The sequence below is a fragment of the Platalea leucorodia genome, assembly GCF_965183815.1.
Source record: "Platalea leucorodia genome assembly, chromosome: 3".
Lineage (NCBI taxonomy): Eukaryota > Metazoa > Chordata > Aves > Pelecaniformes > Threskiornithidae > Platalea > Platalea leucorodia.
The window spans coordinates 17,848,077-17,868,733 of NC_138825.1; the positions used below are offsets into that span (position 1 = coordinate 17,848,077).

At 38.2% G+C, this 20,657-nt stretch overlaps 1 protein-coding gene across 23 annotated transcripts in view; it reads left to right on the plus strand.

Moving 5' to 3' along the window:
- NRXN1 (neurexin 1) overlaps nucleotides 1–20,657 on the plus strand; it is a gene marked incomplete at its 5' end in the record, with an annotated part of 720,955 nt that overhangs the window by 582,187 nt on the left and 118,111 nt on the right. For all 23 annotated transcript variants that reach the window (XM_082305200.1, XM_082305203.1, XM_082305199.1 and 20 more), the window contains one exon: nucleotides 13,160–13,331. In XM_082305200.1, the coding sequence (XP_082161326.1) occupies nucleotides 13,160–13,331 (172 nt within the window). The remainder of the gene's footprint in view (nucleotides 1–13,159; nucleotides 13,332–20,657) is intronic.

The window sequence follows — 20,657 nt, forward strand, 5'->3', positions numbered from 1 at the left end:
GTCTTACTCTGAACTGATATACTGGTTTCAAAAGATACCATTTTTATTTATTTTTCCTTTAAAAAATAAAAATACAATTGAAGAGTTGGAAATGAGCTGTGAATCAATTGTTCTGTAGAGAGAAATGTGTTCACATGCAGAAATTAGAGAATAAATTAAGCTGTCTGCAATAGAAGTTGACCCTAATTAAGATCAATTCTCCTTGATAAGTAAGTAATCAGGAATCTTTATTATAGTTTAGTCTCTGTTAACAACAAACAGAGCATTATTTTATTTTTATGGTTAGAATAAGTCTCTTAATTGATAGTATTCTGCAGGAGGCAAACATCCATCAGCACTGAAACTGATACACTGAAGAAATTTTAAATTAGAACAGCATTAGTTAAATTAGTCAAAGAACAAAACTGCAAAGCTCAAGAATGTACATCTTCTGCAAAATTCACCTTTCTGTAATTTGTTGCTTACAAAGAAAAAAAAGCATGTTACCTATCAACAAACGAGAGGACAAGGTCTCTGCCTTGAAATGATTACAAATGTTAGTACTTAATATTATCATTCCCACAGAATCCAGTTTACCATGGTTGTCCTACTCTGCTCATCATCTTAGTACCTGAACACCTTTCACTAAGCAGTAATGGCAAATATTTGTTATGTCGTTTTGTATTCCTATCCCTCTATATGGAGCGTGTGCAGTAGGTTGTTCTGTTTCATCTCATCATTCATATATATATATATGTATGCATACGTAAAACATAGATATACAAGCATACACACACAGAGGCATCTGCATACATATATAGATCACAATGTATTTATAGTGGTGAAAGAAGGAGGAAAAGGTTTTGATTGTCAGTACCTGTCTCTGCTTCAAGTTTAGTTTCTGAGTGTGGGATGCATCACAGAAAATAATTATAATTATCTAGGAGGCAAGGTAAGTCCTCCTGTACTATAAGAAGTGGAGCTTAGTTGGAAGAGCAGCTCCAATGGATTCCTTGTTTGTGGTATGTTCTGTATGCTCGAGTTGGTGGAGTTTCTTCACAGGAAGATGGGCACAGTACTTGCACGATGCTCTGCCTGAGGAGTCCCCACGATGTGCAGAGCTGAAAGATGAAATGGGAGAATGGTTATTGGGGAGACCTGTCAGTCACAAATGACCTTTGCTGTGGTGAAAGAGCCAAGAAGTCTGTTAGCAATTGCACAGAGAAAGCAGAAGTGGCAAAGAGCTAGCTTCACTTCAGGTGAAAAAATTTGTGCATGATGTCCTCTAATGATACTAGTGCTTAATGAGACTGGTTGTGGGCAAAGAACAATTTGGAAAAATAAGAGAAGAAAAAGAAATAGGGTTTGCTTTTTATAGCCCTAAAGTTATCACGTTTAGTGCAGAAGAATGTCTGAAAGGCTGTGTTTGTGCACAGCCACACACACATGCACGCACACCTACCTTGCCTGATGCTATACTAAAGCCATTTTGAGCCTAATGCTCTTGAATAAATTGCTCCAGAGTGGTTAGTTCACCCATGTGGAAACCTCACCTCTGTGATGCTAGCAAAGTCAGCAAGACATTGGGTTATCTGCTGCAAAGCATAAGGCATTTCAAACGTAAGCTGCCCAGAAGGCTATTTAAGATGCAGAGTTTTCCCCTTGCTATGTTTTTAGGAAGTCTTAAGAGTGGGACTTGATCCTACAGGTCCATGAATCCCCTTCCTAGTGACTCTGTGACTTTTTTTTTTTTTCTTTTTTTGTCCTCCCTTTTAAAGATGCCCATTCTTTTCCCTGCCACCCTGATGTATTTGCAAAGGCTTATCTGACCAAATAGAAGCAAAGGTATTCACAGCCTTCAAGTAATCAGAGATTTGTATGTCACACATCATAGATATGCCAGCCAACTAGGTGGCATTTTGAAGTGGCTGAGCTACAGGGAGGAGACGTATTTGTAGGGTAGCTATTTATAGTGGGGGTCTTCTGGTGTGTAAAATCCTGCTCCCTCCCCTTTTTTTTTTTTTCCTTTTCAAATAGTCCCTCAGTAACATTAAAGCTGTAGAAGTATGAAAATGAAAACAGTTACATGTCTGGTTTCTACTAAGCTTTCTCTAGGAGAACCTTGATCTTAGTAAAGCCATAATTTTAATAAAAATAGTGAAAGCACATCATTTGCAGCAGCTGTCTGCCAAATATTTTACAATCACATCTCTTCCACACTGAAATATTGCAGAATAGCGGTAAGAGGCAGAAGCTCTGAAAAAGTGACAAGTAACTCTAATGAGAGATGCCCTGGTTTTACCACATTGCTGTTTCTAAAGTGGCCTTGATTTCAGAAGATTTACTTCTGACTTTTAACTTTCAGAGGTAAATATCTGCCAGGTATATAAAAAACACAAAAAGAAGAAAGTAGATGCACTAAGGGCAGAAATCAGGAGTATACTATCAATGAGGTTAGAATAATGCCCTAAAAAGTTGATTGTTGGTTGCTTAACAGACCCCATTTGCAAAGTGGTAATTTCCAACAGTAGCAAAAGTCTATTTTAAAGTACATAAGAAGTGAAAAATTTATAACTAAAAGGATGACATATTTCCATTCCCTTGTGCAGTTTGAAGATAATGATGCATTTTGCAATTTTGGCTGTTAACGGCTGTTGCGCTACATGTTGTAAAGCAAGCATTTATGTACTGTTAGGGATTTTTTAAATACCATTGTGTTCATGAACACAAATAATACATTTGGACATCATTCAAGCCTGATGCTGATCATTCCAGTGAAGACAACAACATTCATGACTGTTCCGTGCTTCGGAGAGGCAATTCAGAGCCTGGCAGTACTGAACTCTGTTATATGCAAAGCTCCCTCGCTGTGGGTTAACTTCTGTTTTGATTTTGTCTGATTTGCTTGGGGTTAGCCTTTTCAAATATCTGGCAGGTTTCTTCTAGATACAATTATTTGCGAGCTTCTTGCATTTTGAAGAGCATATTGTTGAAGGTGCTTGTGCTATTTGCAATGCTTCCTTCAAAGATTTCCTCCTTATAGTTGTTGTTTATGAACAATAATGATTTCCTGCACACAGCCCTTTCATTTACTTTGTGGCACTTCTCTTCCACAGGGTGTTTTTTTGTTTTTTTAAGATGCCAAACCAATGTCGTTCAAACCTTGGGGGCTGTTAGCAGCAGTAGCAGAGGAGAATGTAGAGGTAGCTATCAGATTTTGCTTTCCCCTTCCAGCTACCCATTGGATTTCACAGTCCAGTCAACTAAAACCGTTTGATCATTTCATGTGCTACATGCATTCAGTGTAAGAATTTTTACATGCTCTGCAGCATTAAGTGATCAAAAGAAGTGAGATCCTCTGTTGTAGCATTGATAATAGGTTACTGCGCACTGCGTATCTCAGCACAGCACACAGGGAAATTGTCAAATTGGTTTTGATTCTGAAAGATCTTCGAGATGAAGAAAGGTAAGATAAAGGAAACTACTACCATTGAGAAAAATATACATGGTATTAAAGCTTGCTGTAGGATGACTTTACACTTGATGATAAGAAAGAGAAAGCTGGCAATAGAAATGATAGGACTGCTCAGAAAATGGGACAACAACCAGGACTTGCCTTTCTGTAGGGAGCCCAAGCCCATCCCGTGGCATGTTGTAGCTCTGCTGTCTGGTAATAGCATAGCTATGTTTCCTTGCATGAAGTCTTTTTGCTTCAGTTATACATTTGTCTCATAGACCAGTAATTGATTTTTTTTGTTTGGGTTTTTTTGGTTCTACTTCTGCTTAGCTACTTTGCAGATATGATTTTTTTTCAGACAGACAGTAAGTTTCTGAAGTGAGAATATTGCGTTTTCTTCATTTTACAGATAGGAGGCAAAAATGTTCATCTAGGTCCACTATTCAGAGACTTAGCTTTTAAATCACTTTGTGGGCTGGGTTGTTTTTTTGGTTTTTGGGTTTTTTTTTTTTTTCCCTCTTTCAGTTTTCTTTCGCAGAAGTCTGTGTCAATAATGAATATTTACCAGCCAAGATGAATTAGGAACAGGTTGTTTCCAATTGGAGACTCCAAAGCAAGAGAAGAAAGGTTAGGAAACAATTCTGGGAATACATTTGTATAGAGGCAATCAGAACAATAAAGGAATGCAAAGTCTGCATTTAAACAGTGTTTAAAAAGTACTTTGTCCCAGTGTCTATGGTAAGCATCTGGAAATATTCAAGATTGTCATTAATATTAAAGAAAAGCTTATCAAAGGTGTGAATGGCAGGTAGGTGTTCTGTTTTCATTAAAGCTCAGTAGAAGTCGGATGTCTAATATCATTTTTGGGTTTTAATAATTCCCTACAGGTTTATAATATGAAAAGTCCTTTGACCCAGATTCTCAAAAATATATTACTTGTGTTTTCATGAGCATGTGTGTTGATCATGTGGCTATTAATCATTTAGCATGAAAGCCTGCATGAGAATTTGCTGATTCTTCACTTCTGGTCCCAGTTATACCCTCTTCTGACTCTGATTTTGGATTTGTTTCAGACACGCAAATTATCATAAGAGTTCTGTGAAGCCTTTCTAAGCACAGAAATCAATACCCTTAAAGCAGCACAGTTTCCAGTGTGGATTAGATTCTACCGATATCAAGGTGCTACTTGTTTGTTTTTTTTTTTTTTTCTAGGAGTATCTTTACACCTTTGGATAACTGTATCCAGTCCCAGGAACACTATTTTAATAATCTCTGTATAAAAGCACTATAAAAAAGTGGAAAGCAAGCCTAATTTTCAAATCGCACTGTCCTCATCTGGAAACACGTGTTAATGTATGTGTGGGGAGGATCAGTGTTTGCCATTTTTGAGTAGCTGGAGCTCCCAATGAGTATGCCATTCCTCAGGCTGGGCATACTATATTTGAGGTGCACAAGCTCACAGGCTTCTGCCTACATGGAAAATAAGTGTGCAAGAACAAAGTCAAGGCATGTGAGTTGCCTTGGCCAGCAGTTACAAGACTATTTTCCTTCAAATTAGGCTCTGTTTGGTGTAACAGCATCTGTATGTAGTCTTTTCAACCCATCCATACCATCTCATCACAACTGGGAATCCTTGGTGAGATGCTAGCAAGGTCAAGACATTGCTGTGCTACATGCTGTTTTGACAAAAAGTACCATGTTAAGGGCTGACTACTTAAATTGTTCTCTACTGCATATTTTCTCAGAAAAATTTAATTTTGTATACTGCGGTAATGATGCTGAGTGGATAATAAGATGCACTATGCTGCTGCTGCAGGCTCTACACCATATGTCTTCCATAACTATTGCATTTTGGGGGGCTGGTTGTTACGGTGATTGTATCGTCTCAGTAATTCATCATCAGAGTAACTTGAAATAATACAGCTATGATATATAGCATTGAGAATTACAATGTTTAAAACTAAACAGGAAAACTGCAGTCTGAGAGCTGAAGTGTCAAAATTGTAGATTTATAAATATTTCTACTTGCTGAGCTTTATGTATAAATTGAATTGCTATAACAACACTTAAAGCAGACTGTGAGGACAATGATTTTAAAGCAGAAAGTGATACAAGTCATTATTTCATAGTAGTAAAGAGTAGTTGCTTCCTGCCCTGAAACGCTGGGGTGGTGAACACTTCTGTGATATCTTCTTTCCAGGCTTTTTGTTCTGTGATCACATATATGGTATTTTGTGACGTAAAACAATCATTTTAAGTCATGTGTCACTTCTTCCACTTAGTGAGCCACTTAAGTACCTTTTTTTTCAGGTATGCCTCAGTTGTAAATTAGTGTGGTGGTGGGCCCACATTTCACTTACCTCTTTTAAGGGTCATTGGTTTAAGGCTAGAAGCTGCTTAAGTTTTATAGAGCAACATTTAAGACTGCAGTAGCTCTGCTAGCATCTGTGTGATTTTGCATACCTAATATTGTTACAGTGAAAGTGCTATTTCTTATATGTCAACCAGGGGCATCTGGTGAACAATGAATTTTTATTATTTCTGTATTGATTTAGAAAATCTAGATAACTTAATGGCATGAAACTGGGGTCATTTGAAGGTTTATGAAATGATCTTACAGAGCTTCTGAGTAAAATGTGAGAGCAAAATATGTTGCAAATTCTCTCTTCATCTCTTTTTAACAAAATCTATGAAAAAACTGATTGAGGATCCCAAAATTAGGAGGGGAAAAAAAGTTTTGTCACTGTATATTTATGAGGTAGATGTGGTGCTCGAGGACATGGTTTAGTGGTGGACTTGGCAGTGATAGGTTAACAGTTGGACTCGATGATCTTAAGGGTCTTTTCCAACCTTAACGATTCTATGATTCTGTGATTATAGATCTCTTTTTCAAGTGCCTTGAACTGTCTCTGGAAGGATCTTGGAAATGTGTGCTTGGGTTTGCACTTAGGTGAGCATGCACAGGTGCTGCAGGAAATATTGGTAACATTTGTGGCTCTGCAGACATTTTTTTTCTCTCTGAATAGTATGAATAGTGGCTTAGCGTAGTGTTAGGCAGCAATTTCAAATTTGATTGGTGTGTGCGAATGGGTAACACAGACCTGACCGCACTTTTTGCAGGAATCCAAGGGTCACATTTGGGTTCCAGCCACCACTCAAGCCAAGTAATTACATCCTTCAAGATTTCAATTCAGTTTCCTGAATGCAAGCACTTTGTGTACTAGAGGCTCAAAAAGACCAGTCAGCTCTTGTAGAGCAGTTTGGGAAGTAAGTATTGTCAGTTTATCTCTCCACCCCTACCATCTGGGGACCAGGAGGCTGAGAGTCAAGTAAAGGAGAACAAATCTTTCCAGAAGCAGGTCCAATGATGAAGGAGGAGCACTCAAAATTGCTGGGAGACTGGATTGAGAGGAAGCCCACTTTGCTGCCTGTTGCTCGGATTTGATATGAGGGTGATGAAATCAGTGTCATTTACACAGAGTATCACACCTCCAGCTGGAAAAAATCAAGCATTTAGTTTAAAATCACAGGATTTAACATTCTTTTCAGTTCTTTCTATTAGGCTGCCAATGCAGTAGCCTGCAAGGCTTTGGGTTTTAAGCTTTTCTGTACAATTATCAGAACTAGAAACTTGTTTTAAAATGAAAAGTGGGATTTTCTCGTAACCGAAGGTCTACAGAACTGTGGATTTAAGAAATAAACAAATATTGGGAAGGTTGCAAATAAATGGTGAGAACTGGCAAGAAGGAACACTGGGAATAGCTCAGTCTCCTTGCTTAGGCAACCAGGAAAGGGAGAAGATTTTTTTTATTTTATTTTATTTTTTATCTTTCCTTCTCCACAGAGAAAGAGAAACCAAACAGCTTCACACTTGTCAGATGCCAGTCTACCAAAGTCTATCTGGGTGGATGCACCCTATCAGACATCAGCAAAAATCTTTGCTTCCTTCCTTGAAGTGCTTACCTATGACTGATAACTTTGCCTGTTAGTACTCTGATAGAGTTTTCAAGCCCCTCCTACATTTTCTACAGTATGTCAAACACTGATGTACTGAAAGCTATAATCCATCTCTGAAAAGGGTTACCTTTCTGAAGTCACAAAGGGACGCAAAACCTGACTCTAAGTACTCAAGATGAGGGATGACATGAGGATGCCTGTGTCTACGGTGTGTTGTCTTGCAGTTGACTAAAAAGTAAAAAGATCTGATTACTGATGGTAAAAGTTAGGTTGAATATTTTATCACTTCTCATAGAGAAAAGCAGTAACAAAAATATTAAAAAAATCATTTATGATGTTAAGTTAATGGCACAATACCTGAGAGTATGAATTTAAAAACCCATATCCAGAAAGTTAACTTCTTTCATTGGAATATAAAAGATGGATTCATTCAAAGAACTCTTCCCAGATGTTTTATATCTTCTGTGTCTTTCCCAGGAAATATTTCCTCTGGACGATACTAGATGGGAATAAGAAATACTGATGGATCATTAGACTAAAATATACGTAGTTACTCAATTAATCTTGGAGTTCAGATGTATCTTCTGTCCATTATGTATCCCTCCCCGCACTTGCTGAAGCAAACAGTACTATTTCTACGTATGCTTTTCCTTACAGGATCAGAAAATCAGAAATTATTTTAATTATTTTGCATCCATTTCTATAATATAGAATATTAGCCTTGGATTGCATTTGAGTGAAAATGATCTCACTCTTCTTAATAAAACTCAAGAAATTTATTCTTCAATAAAATCAAAGTCAACCATAAGTTACTTCTAAGACTTTGTTATCACATTCACCAGAAAGTTGTGCCTCAGGGACTGACACTATAAGATGCAAGCTGGTATGCTTGATTCCCCCCCCCCCCCCCCCCCCATTTGTTCACCTGTGGGAGTCACGATATTATTACTTTTCTTTGGAAGTGGTTAAAGGTTGTGTTATGAGCTTAGGTCATTTGTGGTCTTTTCGAAAACTACTGTTGTGCCAGATCTGCACATGCTCATGTTTGATTCCAGAATTATTACTACAGAGAGCAGTAAAATCTTGCTGATGCTATAGGAAATATCATTATTCTGGAGATATATATATATATTTTATACTAGCGTAGGTTTTACAGCATTTGGAGTCGGCAGATCAGTAGCACTGGACTAGGGTCCAACAGGGAACAAATTGCACTGTCAGCTATTGGCTTGATTTGCATTTCACGTTTCTCGCTTGGTTCTCTGGTTCATCAGCATTCTTGGTGCTTTGTCAGAAGCCTGTTAAAGCCAAGGTAGAAGTATTTAGAGTACACAATTCATAAAACATGCTTGAAAATAATCTGCTGGAGTTGCTAGTTTACAATAGTAGCTGCCAGTGCTTTTGAAGACAAAATGTTTTGAAATGATTGGTGTATACACATGCATGCACGCACGCTTACTGTCTGAGGAATCAAAACTCCTAGTGTTTCAGAGCACATTAGGAACATAGGATTGGAGCTAGACATGTATATCTCATGCTTTTATTCAACTGCTTTGAAGCCATTAACATATTTATCCTTACCCTGTGAGCTTTGGACTCCTACAAGTGGCTGGACAGCAGAGGTTAAACCATATGCAAAACCTACATTGCACGTTGCAGTAACATGTAGGGGTACGTCAGGCAACACCAAATGAGCTTATCTGACTGTATCGTACTGTGTCGAGAAAGTCACCCTGGCCTCAGAAACAGGAGAGCTACATGGCCAAAGCACCTCCAAACCAAAAGTTTAGCTTTTCTGAAGAGCTGCTGGTTGGGGCTCAGAGTGTCAGGTAGCTTGTCTGTAGGTGAATCGGAGGTACCTGCGCTGCTTTGTCCCAGGGAGCGGTGGTGGTGATGTGATGGTTGTAGCAGTATTCATAGCGCCTTCTGATTTGAAGTTCAAAATAATTTCCAGTGACAGAGAACAATGTTTATGCTACTTCTTGAAATGCTTAATTCTTCTCCGGAATGTGTATCCTCTCTTCTGGCCTCTCTCGGAAATAATATTGCAGACCCTCCCATCTCCTACATGTCTCCACTCTGTTATTGTGGCCTTCCCAGTTCAGATTACATAAAGGCAGATTTGGAAAAGGAATTGATTTCATTTCTATGTTTTCTCACAACAGAGTAAGATTGAGAAAAATAAAACACAGGCTAAGAACCATGAACAGCACAGTGGACTTCTACGGGCCCTGTGTACAGAGCTGATTTTTACCAGAGGAGCTCCTTTGCTAGGTGGCCAAACATAACCTCCTAGAAATATGAGCCTGAAATGCTGTGCTGTTTCAAGTCACTGGCAAGGATAACATCATTCAACAGTAATATTGACTTATTGTGGTACTTACTAATGCACAGACATTTCTATAGTGCCCATGATTGGGGTGCTGAAGAGGGAACCTGCTATTCAGCATTTGTCTGAGGCCGTTTCTTACAGGAAGAATAACTTTAAGATTATTATGAATGAACAAGTGATAAAGGAAAATTTCTACTACTGCACTATGCAACGGAGGCTGGCAAAGCGGAAATAATAATTTAGTATGCTTCAGTTTTATCAGTCTCTTCCCTTTCCTCACTACCATGTTGCTCCAAAAAGAAGAAAAAAAATAAAAAGCAGTTCTTTCTAGCAGGCTACAGGCCCATTATATTAAGCATCACAGGGCTGAGGGCTGATATCAGGTTATCTCAACAGGTTACTGTATATCAGCTGATCCACAGTAACTGTATGTGCACATGGTCTTAACCAATGACAAATGAAGAATAATGTGACTTACGTTATCTTGCAGTGAAGGAGGAGTACAGTGAGTCAAACTACTGCATGATTATGCAAGGGCTTAAAAAAAACACTATCTACATACAGAGGTGCTTATTGCAACTCAGCTGGTACTTGGTGACTTACTGCTTTGTGGCAGTGTCATCATCTGTCTGAGCCCATGTACTGTCAGGTCTTTCCATCATGTTTTATTTTGTGGTTCTAAAGGGCTGTGCACAATGGGGTTGTAGTCCGTATCATGTTTAGCATGATGTTCAGAAGTCAAACTTAAATATGGATATAAAAATAAGGAAGACTTAAACCTGAAACCCAGATTTGCTTCCTTGTTTTATGAGAGGTTACATAAATGCCTACAGGCGCTTAAGAAGTGGGGAAAAAATGAAACTTATCCTTTAAATATGGAGTTTTTCATGTTCTCAGCTACACGAATATATTAGAAATAGAGCCAAAAAAATCACTATAGTATGTTATCGACTATTAGGGTGATATTCTTTGCTATTGCAGCTGCATGCTTAGTGTCTGTGCACAGTACTTCTGTACAAATGTAGGGAAGTCAGGGAAACTTGCTTGTTTCACTAAAAAGTATGTATGTATCAAGTAAGGCTAAAGGTCTGCCTTAAAGTCTGTAAAGCATTATTTCACTTGCTAATACCTGGCCATTTACAAATGGTAACTTGGTAACTGTTGCAGCACCACCTTCTCTTATTTTGGAAAAGCTGCTGATATATTTGCTTTTTATGCCACTTCATTTTGCCTGCACCTGTCCTATTGACTTAAAAGTGTTTTTTTTTTTTTCCTTGTCATTTTTTGATCTAAAATAATATGTGTATATACATATATATAGCAAATAGGAAAGCAGGTATGTAAAGTGTAGGTTTTGAATAGTATAATTATGAATCCCTGTAAAATTAGTCAGCTTTTTTTAATCCTCAAAGCCTTTGATTTCTTGAAAGTACTGTGAAAAGGTGCATATGCCATTATCATTACATGCTGTTTTTCTGCATTTCATAAATTAGTAAAAGAGAAGATTGCTTTAGAGCCAGGACAATGTTATATTTCTTTGTATACATTTCTGTATAAAGAGATTAAGCATATGAATGAAACAGGTGAAGTAAATAAGCTACTGCATCCATGGGAGAAAATAGGTGAAATCTATTCTGAGCCATAGTTGAACCAGTTGAAATAAAACAGAGCTACAGTTACTCTCCCAAGATAACTGGGAGATTGCTCTGCAACTCACACGAGAGGCAAAAGAAGGTGAGCATGTGCTGGATGAGGCGGAACCCTTATTGACACCCTATAGGCATGGAAAAGTAGGACCAGCCAATAGAGAAATGTTAAAATAATCCACAAGAGAAAAAGAGGAATGTTTAGAACATGGTTTAAGTAACTGAGCAAATATATATATGTATTAAAAAAAAAAAAACTTTTCAGAGTAATTTTGCAAATCTCAGCAGGGAATGGTCCTTTTATTGTTTTAAAAAAGATCATAGCTGAAGAGGTGATAGCGTAGTGCCAAAGCGTTGAGGGACTTTCTCCAAAGGTGTTCAGCAGCTGCTCAACTGTGTAACTGGAATATGCAAGCACTATTGGAAAATGAAGTCAGGTATTTAAAAAGAGAATAAAATAAAGTGGAAGAACTCCTGAGTTCTTCACTTGGGAGACTTTCAGAGACCAGGAGCTGCAGGATACACTTACTACAGGGACTGGTGCCAGGGTAGTAAGAGAAGGAAGGAGCAGACACAAAAGCTACACAGGAGAAGTGAAGCTGGTTCTGGAAAGACTGACGTGAATGACCAAGAGGTACAAAGTGAAATGTTTCATTGTGTTTCATCTGGTAGAGTAAAAACTTAAAGAAGTTTTTTAACTCTTAAGAAGGACGTACCAGTACCAATGACATGAAATTTCACATAGAATTGCCACTTATTATGCACAAGCTCCTAATCTCATACGGTGCAGTGCTTTTCTTTTTTTCTCCTTAATTTAATAAGTGTCCTTATTCAGGAATAGAATTGATTTTATAGGAGAAAAAAATATATCACAAAGCCCTTAAGTTAAACTTTTAGTAGATGTTAAAAGACTTTGTTAAAATGTAAATGTCCCACTAGAGTGAACATCTTAATAATTAAAAGACAATAAAAATGAAAATGTGCTAATATCACAATCATCTGGAAAATCTACAGCCTTGGTCCTGAGTATGAATGGGCGTGTGAAGTCCGCTTAGCCTTAGGCGCATGCAGGCACAGGGGCTTACAGGCAAGTCCCGGCAAAAACATCAGAGTCTCAGTCCTTAGTGGGAACAAGATGCTGTCCCTGTGTCACAAATGCCTTTTGCCCCTTTCTGGCTCTGATCAGGAAAGTCCTAGTTAGTCAGTCAGTCTGTGCTTGTCTTAATGATTCAGAGCTACTACAGTGTGATGCAAAAAATGTCTCCATTAGAAAAAATGTTTCCTCCTTTGTTATCATTTGTGAAGACTCTGAGTATGAATGAGGTACGGAGAAAGGAGATGCAGGGCTGGGCCTTGGCTTTTATAGCCAGAAAATCCTCATACCTCTTCCAAATGACACTGCAAGGCTTTCTGTTTTGAAAGCCTAAAAGGAAAAATGGTGTTTAATCCTCATGGAGGTGAGGGAGGGGACAAAGAAAGAAAACTTGAACTTTGCTCCTCCTCATCTTGGTCTGAATCTCTTAGAAAAGGAGAGAACTCAGTTTGGTGAAATAACTCATTTGGAATATCAATTATCCATCAAAGAGATGTCCTGGACTTACTGAGCTGTCAGGAGGCTTGTCACTGCCACATGCAAGACTTCAGAAGTGACATCTGAGGAGGGAAGATGTTAGAAATCTTTCCCTGTATGACACACTGTCTCTATTTCTTGCTAAAACAACTCTTAATTAGTTCTTCTTTTTCTTCTTCCTTCCTTTTTTTTTTTTTTTTTTTTTCCCAAATATGCAGCACCAGGGAAAAATTGGAGTTAAATTTAATGTTGGAACTGATGACATCGCTATTGAAGAGATCAACGCAATCATTAATGATGGAAAATACCATGTAGTACGTTTCACAAGAAGTGGTGGCAATGCCACGTTACAGGTGGACAACTGGCCAGTTATCGAACGTTACCCAGCAGGTAAGGGCTTACATAAACACTTGTGAGTAAGAGGGTAGGGGATGCGTGGAGTTTGGCTCATTTGGCTTCTCTGCTAATACAACGTCAGCTCCTTCGCAGTGTTTTAGTAGCTAATTAAGTAGCTAGAGTCCTGAGCAATGTGCAGTTCATGATGATGGCATTTCCTAAGTGAGTTAAAAGCACAAATTCAAGTTATTACTGTAAGTGGAAAAATACAGTTATAAAGGCATGAAATAGTGGTTTTGTTTCTTGTTTTCATTTGTTTTTATTGGATTATTGTTTTAGGGGGAAAAAAAGGCTTTGACAAAAGCTACATGGTAAAGTGGCTTCCAAATCAATCTCCAAGTGATGGGGTAAAACATTTACTGAGGAAAAGGTTGTCTGTGTTCTTTTAATTACAAGTTGTTATTAAAGCAGTCTGAAGCTTATGAATTTAGCAGAAGTGTTCCAACAGGCATAAATCAAAAGGTATATCAGTTATTCGTTGTACAACCAACCAATCAAATTAAGATGCCTTGACTTAAAATGCAAACTACAGGATATTACTTATGCAAGTGATGCTGGTTACTTGAACAGGACTGCTCGTGTGAATATAGAGTTGCCTTGATCGGGCCCATATTTAATTTTATGCAAATGCCACGCACTGAAGATTACTGTGTTACTAATTTTATTCGTTTTTAAAGGCAACAGCTTTTTCAGATACACAAACCTTTTCTTATTGAATAGGACTACTGAGCCGTTAATGGTAACTTACAAATCTGCATGTTATCTGTTAACAGTTGGTGTGTGTGTTTATATTATTAAACAAAAGGCAGCAAATCCAGAGATGTAAGTGAAAGGTATTCTGGTTTGCATATTTGCTATTACATAAATGATAGTTCTGATTTATGTATTTAAAAGTAGAAAATTCTTCATTTTGGGGGTGGAGTGGGACGGTAGGGTATGTTTCACTAATAAGGAATGCATAAGCCATTCCCTGTACTAATTATGAGTATTTAGGGTTTGGGTTTTTTTTATTTGGTGTTTGAGTTGTAGTCCAGCTCTTCACCTGACTTTTTAAAAAGTGAAAATAACTTTAAAAAAAAAAAAATCTACAGGTGAAATATCACCCATCATATAATTTCTTGGAAATAATTTAGAATTTAACACAAAAATGAAAGTATGCATTGTAAATGAAATTATGTATAGCAGGAGTTGTTAAAAAATCATGTGTGCTAATGCATTATAAATGAGTGACAGTTCTGGTGGTTAGAAACAATTAATGGCTTTAAGTTAGACACATCTCTGAGAGGTGGTAAACTCTTGAGGGAACAGAGGATACTGAATGAAATATGTCCTGTGATCTTTCAGATATTCCTGTTTCCCCCTTACCCTCCTTGTTTTCTAACTCTTGCAGTGTTTGGTAAATGGTGGCTGAAATGGTGGAAGCTGGGGAGGAGTGTGTCTTAGTTTGTGTTCAAGACCTATGTAGCAGAAAGGAAAAAAATGGGTTTGGGGTTTTTTTTTGTTTCTTTCTTTTGTTTTTTATCTAAATGATGAGCATGAAAATATTTTTGTTTTTCTTCTCTGTTCTGTTTCTTCATGAAAATATAAAGTGGCTACAACAAGGATGAACTGCAGTTGAGTTCTGAAGATAGTGGCACACAAAATTTGTTTATACTGAACATAGATCGATTTAGAAAATAGAATGATTTCCTTGTGATGGGATTAGTGGAGTGGAAGGACGTTGGATGTTTTCTTTGGAAAAGGAAAACAAAAAATTAGAGCTTCTTGAGCTTCTTTTAGCAATCCATGCACAAGCTGCATTCAAAGGCATTTTCAGTTGCTTCAACAGCCGAGGTACAGAATCCCTTGGCTTGTTTTGTTTCTTGATTTTCCAAGGCTGCTGTTGGCCTTTAATTTTCTTTGCCTTTCCCATAGTAATACTTTATGGCTCCTGTATGCCATAGCATCACTTTTGAAACCCGTCTGCCCCCTTTTTCACCTTCCATCTCTTCTCCCTTCCCAGCGTGAGAGCACCTAGCCATACCTTTGTCTTATGTTTCCATGCTGCTCCATCAGGTTTGGCACTCTTCATTTAAACCCTTTTTAAACACTAGTTTCTTTACAGACTGGTATTGATGTACATTTTAGAAAAGATGCAGGCTTGCACTGAAGACTGTGCTGCCTTTGAGCAAGGTTGATACTGCTCTGAAGATGTTAATGGCACCATGTTCAAAGCTACCACTGTCATTCCAGTTCTAAAAGTAGGATTTCTAAAAGTGACATCTTAAAGGTATCAGACAACACAGTTTGGCAAATGCTGCTGCATCCAATTTAGATGTGCTTCTGCTCTTGCTGTTTTAGGGACTGGCAGTAGTACCTGGCAGTACTGGTTAACCAGCTAACTTGCTCTTTGCTCATGTTTTGGATGGAGGTCATGTTGCAGTTGTACAATATGGGCCAAATTTGATCCTGTTTGCATGAGTGAGGGCTCATTAGCTTTCATTTCAGTGCTAGAAAGAATATTCTTTTTTGCTTTGTGCCTGTTTTCTGAATTGTTTCTTTCTGCATAATTTCTTAATATGCCTGCACCACTGTACACAAGCACAGACTTGTCTCTCCTTCTGGGTTTTTTAAAACTAAGATTAGAAATAAGATTAGCAGCTTAATTAGTAAGTTTGCTACTCTTAAATATGATGGATTTCCTTTTTTAAGAAAGAAAATAATATTAAACAAAATCAGTTGCTTGCTTAAAGCATACCAACTGATCAATTCTGCTTTCTTTGCAAGGAAAGATTATACTCTGAATTACACTTCTGGTTGGAGTGTCTGACTACAAGACATTGCTTGTTTGTGATCGGTGTCTTAAAATATTGGGTGAAGATTTTCTGAGAGGAGTTTCTGGTCAAAGGCTCAGGATTTTCCAGTTTCATTGCCTGTGTAGCCTTCATAGAGCCCCATCTAATTGCTGTAGATAATGGCACCCAAGGCCAAATAACAGTTGGTGTTGCATCACTTTCTAGGAGGATGCTGTGGGCATCCCCGTTGATAATCAAAGCGAGCATCTTTTGAAGAAGAGCTGTGGCCATGGTTGCCACAAGTCCGTGTGGGATTTGTAGGGAATCTGAACTCAGTCCTGGGTCTCAGGAGTACCCAGAGTTTAGTGCTATTGCAAAGGGTTTTCTAGCTGGTGTAGCACATGCGATTCTCTAATACTGCTTTATGAGCAGTCAGAGAGGTAGACACCTTGCAATAAGTATCATATGTCAGTGCTCCATACGGCTTCAATGGTTACTTTGTGGGTTTTATCCTAGAGCTGCATAAAATGCAGAAATGACCCTGGAAGATGAGTAGGATCTGGCATGTTTCTCTTGTACATCATTCTCCATCCCACTAGACTCAAGTGTTATGTTTTCTCTGGGCCAATGCACCTTCAGTTTGTATCTGAGTAGATGTGAAATGAGAGAGCTGTAAAAGTGGTGGAGGTGGCTATTGGGGAGGATGATTATCCTTGTAAAGGTGGCTGGCTGTTTTTTGGAGTATAGTGGGGAAAAATGTTTTTTAGTCCTAGACAAATGTAAAGAGTTCAGTGTCCTGAAATAGCTGGATGATTTTCAGAAACAGGTTTAGATTTAGGTATGTGTGTTCTTCCAGACTCACATCAAAGTCTTTTTTTTACTCTAAAGTTTCTCTCTTGCCATTTCTCTGAGTACAATGCTACAACTATGAAGATGCATGCTTCAATTTCTGCCTTTTATTAAATGTTTCTCCTGTTTTCTCACTTCCTCGTTGTGTCAGTGGCTGGTGGGTAGCCCTATGATTGAGAAAGACCTATTGTAGTTTTTCGATAGCTAAGGTGCCCAGATCTGTACTGGATTTGTATATTCCATCTTTCTTAACTAAATTCAATGTTATGTCTCTTTACTGAATGATTATCATCCCTCTGCACCTTCCCAAAGAACTGTAATATTTCACCTTGGCCTCTTTTTCAGATAGTGATTTCCCATTAACTTATCTGGGTGCAGCGTAATTTCTGATCATATTAAACAGGAATGAGAAAACTGCTGACTGTGCAGTCAGAGTTCCTAATCAATAGACTAACCCCATTTTCCATGCAGATCCATTCTACTCCTTATGGCTTATCTTGTCTGCTTCACAACTTAGTTTTAATTGCCCTTCCTGACTGGCTGGCTGCTGTTGTGGTGATGGGACTGCACCATAATAGCAACTCCAGCTACTATTGTGAACAGGCTGCTGTTGTAACTTCAGTTAGGTAATAATTCTACACTGAAATGTAGATTTGCTAAGAATGCATTTATGATAAGAAACCAAAGGACTTGTTAATTTGAGTCAAACAGAACTAACAATTATGGCCAAAGGAAAAACAAAATAATAGAAAATTGGTTTTAGTAATGTCAAAATCCTAATTTCAGTATTTTCTAAATAAAATGTTCTGACTTTTCTTGTCAAGATTGCCCAGTGTTTACAGGGGATTTAGGTAATCTGAGAATAAAGCATTTCATTTAATTTGAAACAACCTTTTCTTCCTTACCTGAAAGAAAATCTGTTTCAAATCAAATCAAATGGGGGGAAAAAAATCTGTCTCACAGCAGTGCTCATAACCATATATATTTAACAAGAAAAACAATTTTCTCAATTTTCTAATTTTCCTTCCTTAGTAGTGAAGGGTGTGCATTTTACCAGTCTGAGAAAGTATATTGGAACAAGCTAGGTGACTTTCTAAAGCCACAATAATCACCATTTATTGTGAAGGATTTTCAGACTCACTTTTCTGTGAATAACTCTACACTTTCTGCAGTCAAAAGGAGTTTGCCCAATGCTGATGCTTTTAAAAAACACGGTGCAACCAATCATTTTACCAGCGGGAACCTACTCTTCAGGACTTCCATCATAAATCAGACTGATGCAGAATTTTCTGGATATACGATGATCTGTTAGATATTGGTCAACTGGTTTCAAAGCTGTTCAGACTGCTGGGAATACTCAGCAGTTCCTGGGACCCTGCAGCAGTCTGGAAGATACAGTCTGATGTAGGCAAATATCTAAAACAAAGCCTTCCCAGTCATCCTTGGATCTCTGGTCAGCCTTAGAAAAGCATGACTTAGTTGCACCTGTCCTCATGTACCCCATGGGTCAGCAGACATTGTCAGGGATGTGTCTGACAGACCTAGATCTGACAGCACAAGCATCTTGCACACATTCACACAAAAGAGATTGTCCAAAACACTGCCAGACTACTGCAACAGATGTATCTCTGTGACTGGGGAGTATAAATTACGATCAAGCATACACACCAAAGAAGAACCTGTGTGAGAGTCCATGTATGCTGGCAGAAGATCAAACCACAGGCTGACATTATGGTTAGTGCCAAGTACCTCTGCAACATGGCAATTGGTAGCTGAAGCTCTTAGGACTTTTGTATAATACAGAATAATTCTGCTCTGGGTTTTGGTCTTGGGTATTTTTTGTTTTATCACATAAGGTTAAACATCTGAGAGCGCACATGTTGTCTTAGGGACTTTCTTTGGATCTGTGGGCTAAAGGTTGTTATCGCAGAACGTCCAAGAGCTAAGCAGGCATCTCATTTAAATGCTTTTCTTGGTCCCTGTATTCTGGAAAATAGACAAAGCATCTGCCATTTTTTCATGGAATACACCTGACTTTAAGATAAATGCTAAGAGTTAGCTATTACCATGTATCCTATTTAGGATAAGTGCTATCCATTTGTCTTGGTTTTGTGTGTTCAGATTGACCACAAAATTAACAGGAGACATTTGTGTCAGTACATTTGTTTCTCCAGATTGGATTAGCATTTCCCAAGCAATCCACGTAGGTGTCCAACATGCATACCGTTGGCTTAGAAATACCTTTTAAATTCAAGCCCCTACAGCCACTTCTGAAAAGAATCCAAGATCTGTTTCTCAGGCATAAGGGTGGTGGCCAGGAGAGATCTCGAACTCTTTCACACACATATCTTTGAAAATTCTAATAAAATGGACAGACAGCCTGTTATCACCACATCCATGCAAAATTATAATGGTCAAGGTGAGGCAGGAACCTAACAAGTAAATAGTCACTCAGTATTTGCCTTGCCTTGCAATTGCCATATGGTAATTTTTCAAACCTCCCTGGCCACTGCTGTTAGGACATGGGATTTTCAGGGTGTTTTCCATGCTGAAATAATATAAGCCTTCTGACTCCTATTTGTATATTTATTTATTTGTCCAGCAACACATCGTCTTTACTTTTTTTTTCTCACTTGCTTCCTTCTTTGGATAAAACATCTTGGTTCTGTCTCATGTGCTTTCCTTTGCTATGGTCAGAGTTTTGACACTCCTACAGTCAGATCTGTCACCTTGATAAGTCAATCCTACCAGTGGACATAGAGGATATGAAGAACACCCTCTTCTGATGAGCTGCAAAGCTCACGAACTTGGAGCAGTTTCTCATTACTTAGTGGGGGCAACACTCCCAAAGACAAAATAAAGACTACCTTTCTGCCCTAGAGGGAAATGCAATGGAAAAGACTTAAGTTTTGTTCACAGCAATTAAGCTTCTGTGAAACAGATACTGCCCAATGTCTCCTGTTTTGTATGTCATTTTCCTCCTGTGAGAAACTAGCAGCGCCAATGAAACAAGGACATCTCGTAATACTTGGAGATAACAGTGTTTGGAAAGAACAGGAGGACTTCTCAGGAACTCTCCATCTGGGAATATGTAGAAGATGAATTATACAGTGCAAGTGAACACTTTATGTATAATTTTATGCCATATGTATAAGATCGGGCTATAGATGTGGGTCTAAAATATTTAGTCCATGGAATTAATGAGAGGAGAAAGGGAAAAATACCAGTGAAGTCAGTAATTCCCTGGTTACCAAGTAATGTCTCATCCTCACAGATTTGGAAAGCAAAACTCATCAATGTTCTTTATGGCCTTTCATGTGTCCATGGAATCATGTCTCCCTGGGGTTCTGTTTACGCTGAGGTCTCTGTCTGGGAATGTCTGCTGCTAACTGTTATAGTTAAACTTGCTCTGGTTTGATAGGAGATAATGGGGCATAAATATGACTGAGTTAATTTTTTTTTTTTTATTTGCACAAAGTCTTTGACAAAGTTCCGTATGTGCAAATATTCAGAAAGAAATTACATAACCCTGGTGGTAAAGGAAAAGTTCTTTCATGGATCAGACCCTGGCTTAGGGAGAACACATTCTTAGGCACAGATTCCCACCTAATGAAAATCAACAGAGTAAACCCATTGATTTTTCAATTGAAAGAACAAAAAAAAATATTTTAAAACAGAAGCATTACAAGCCCCCCAA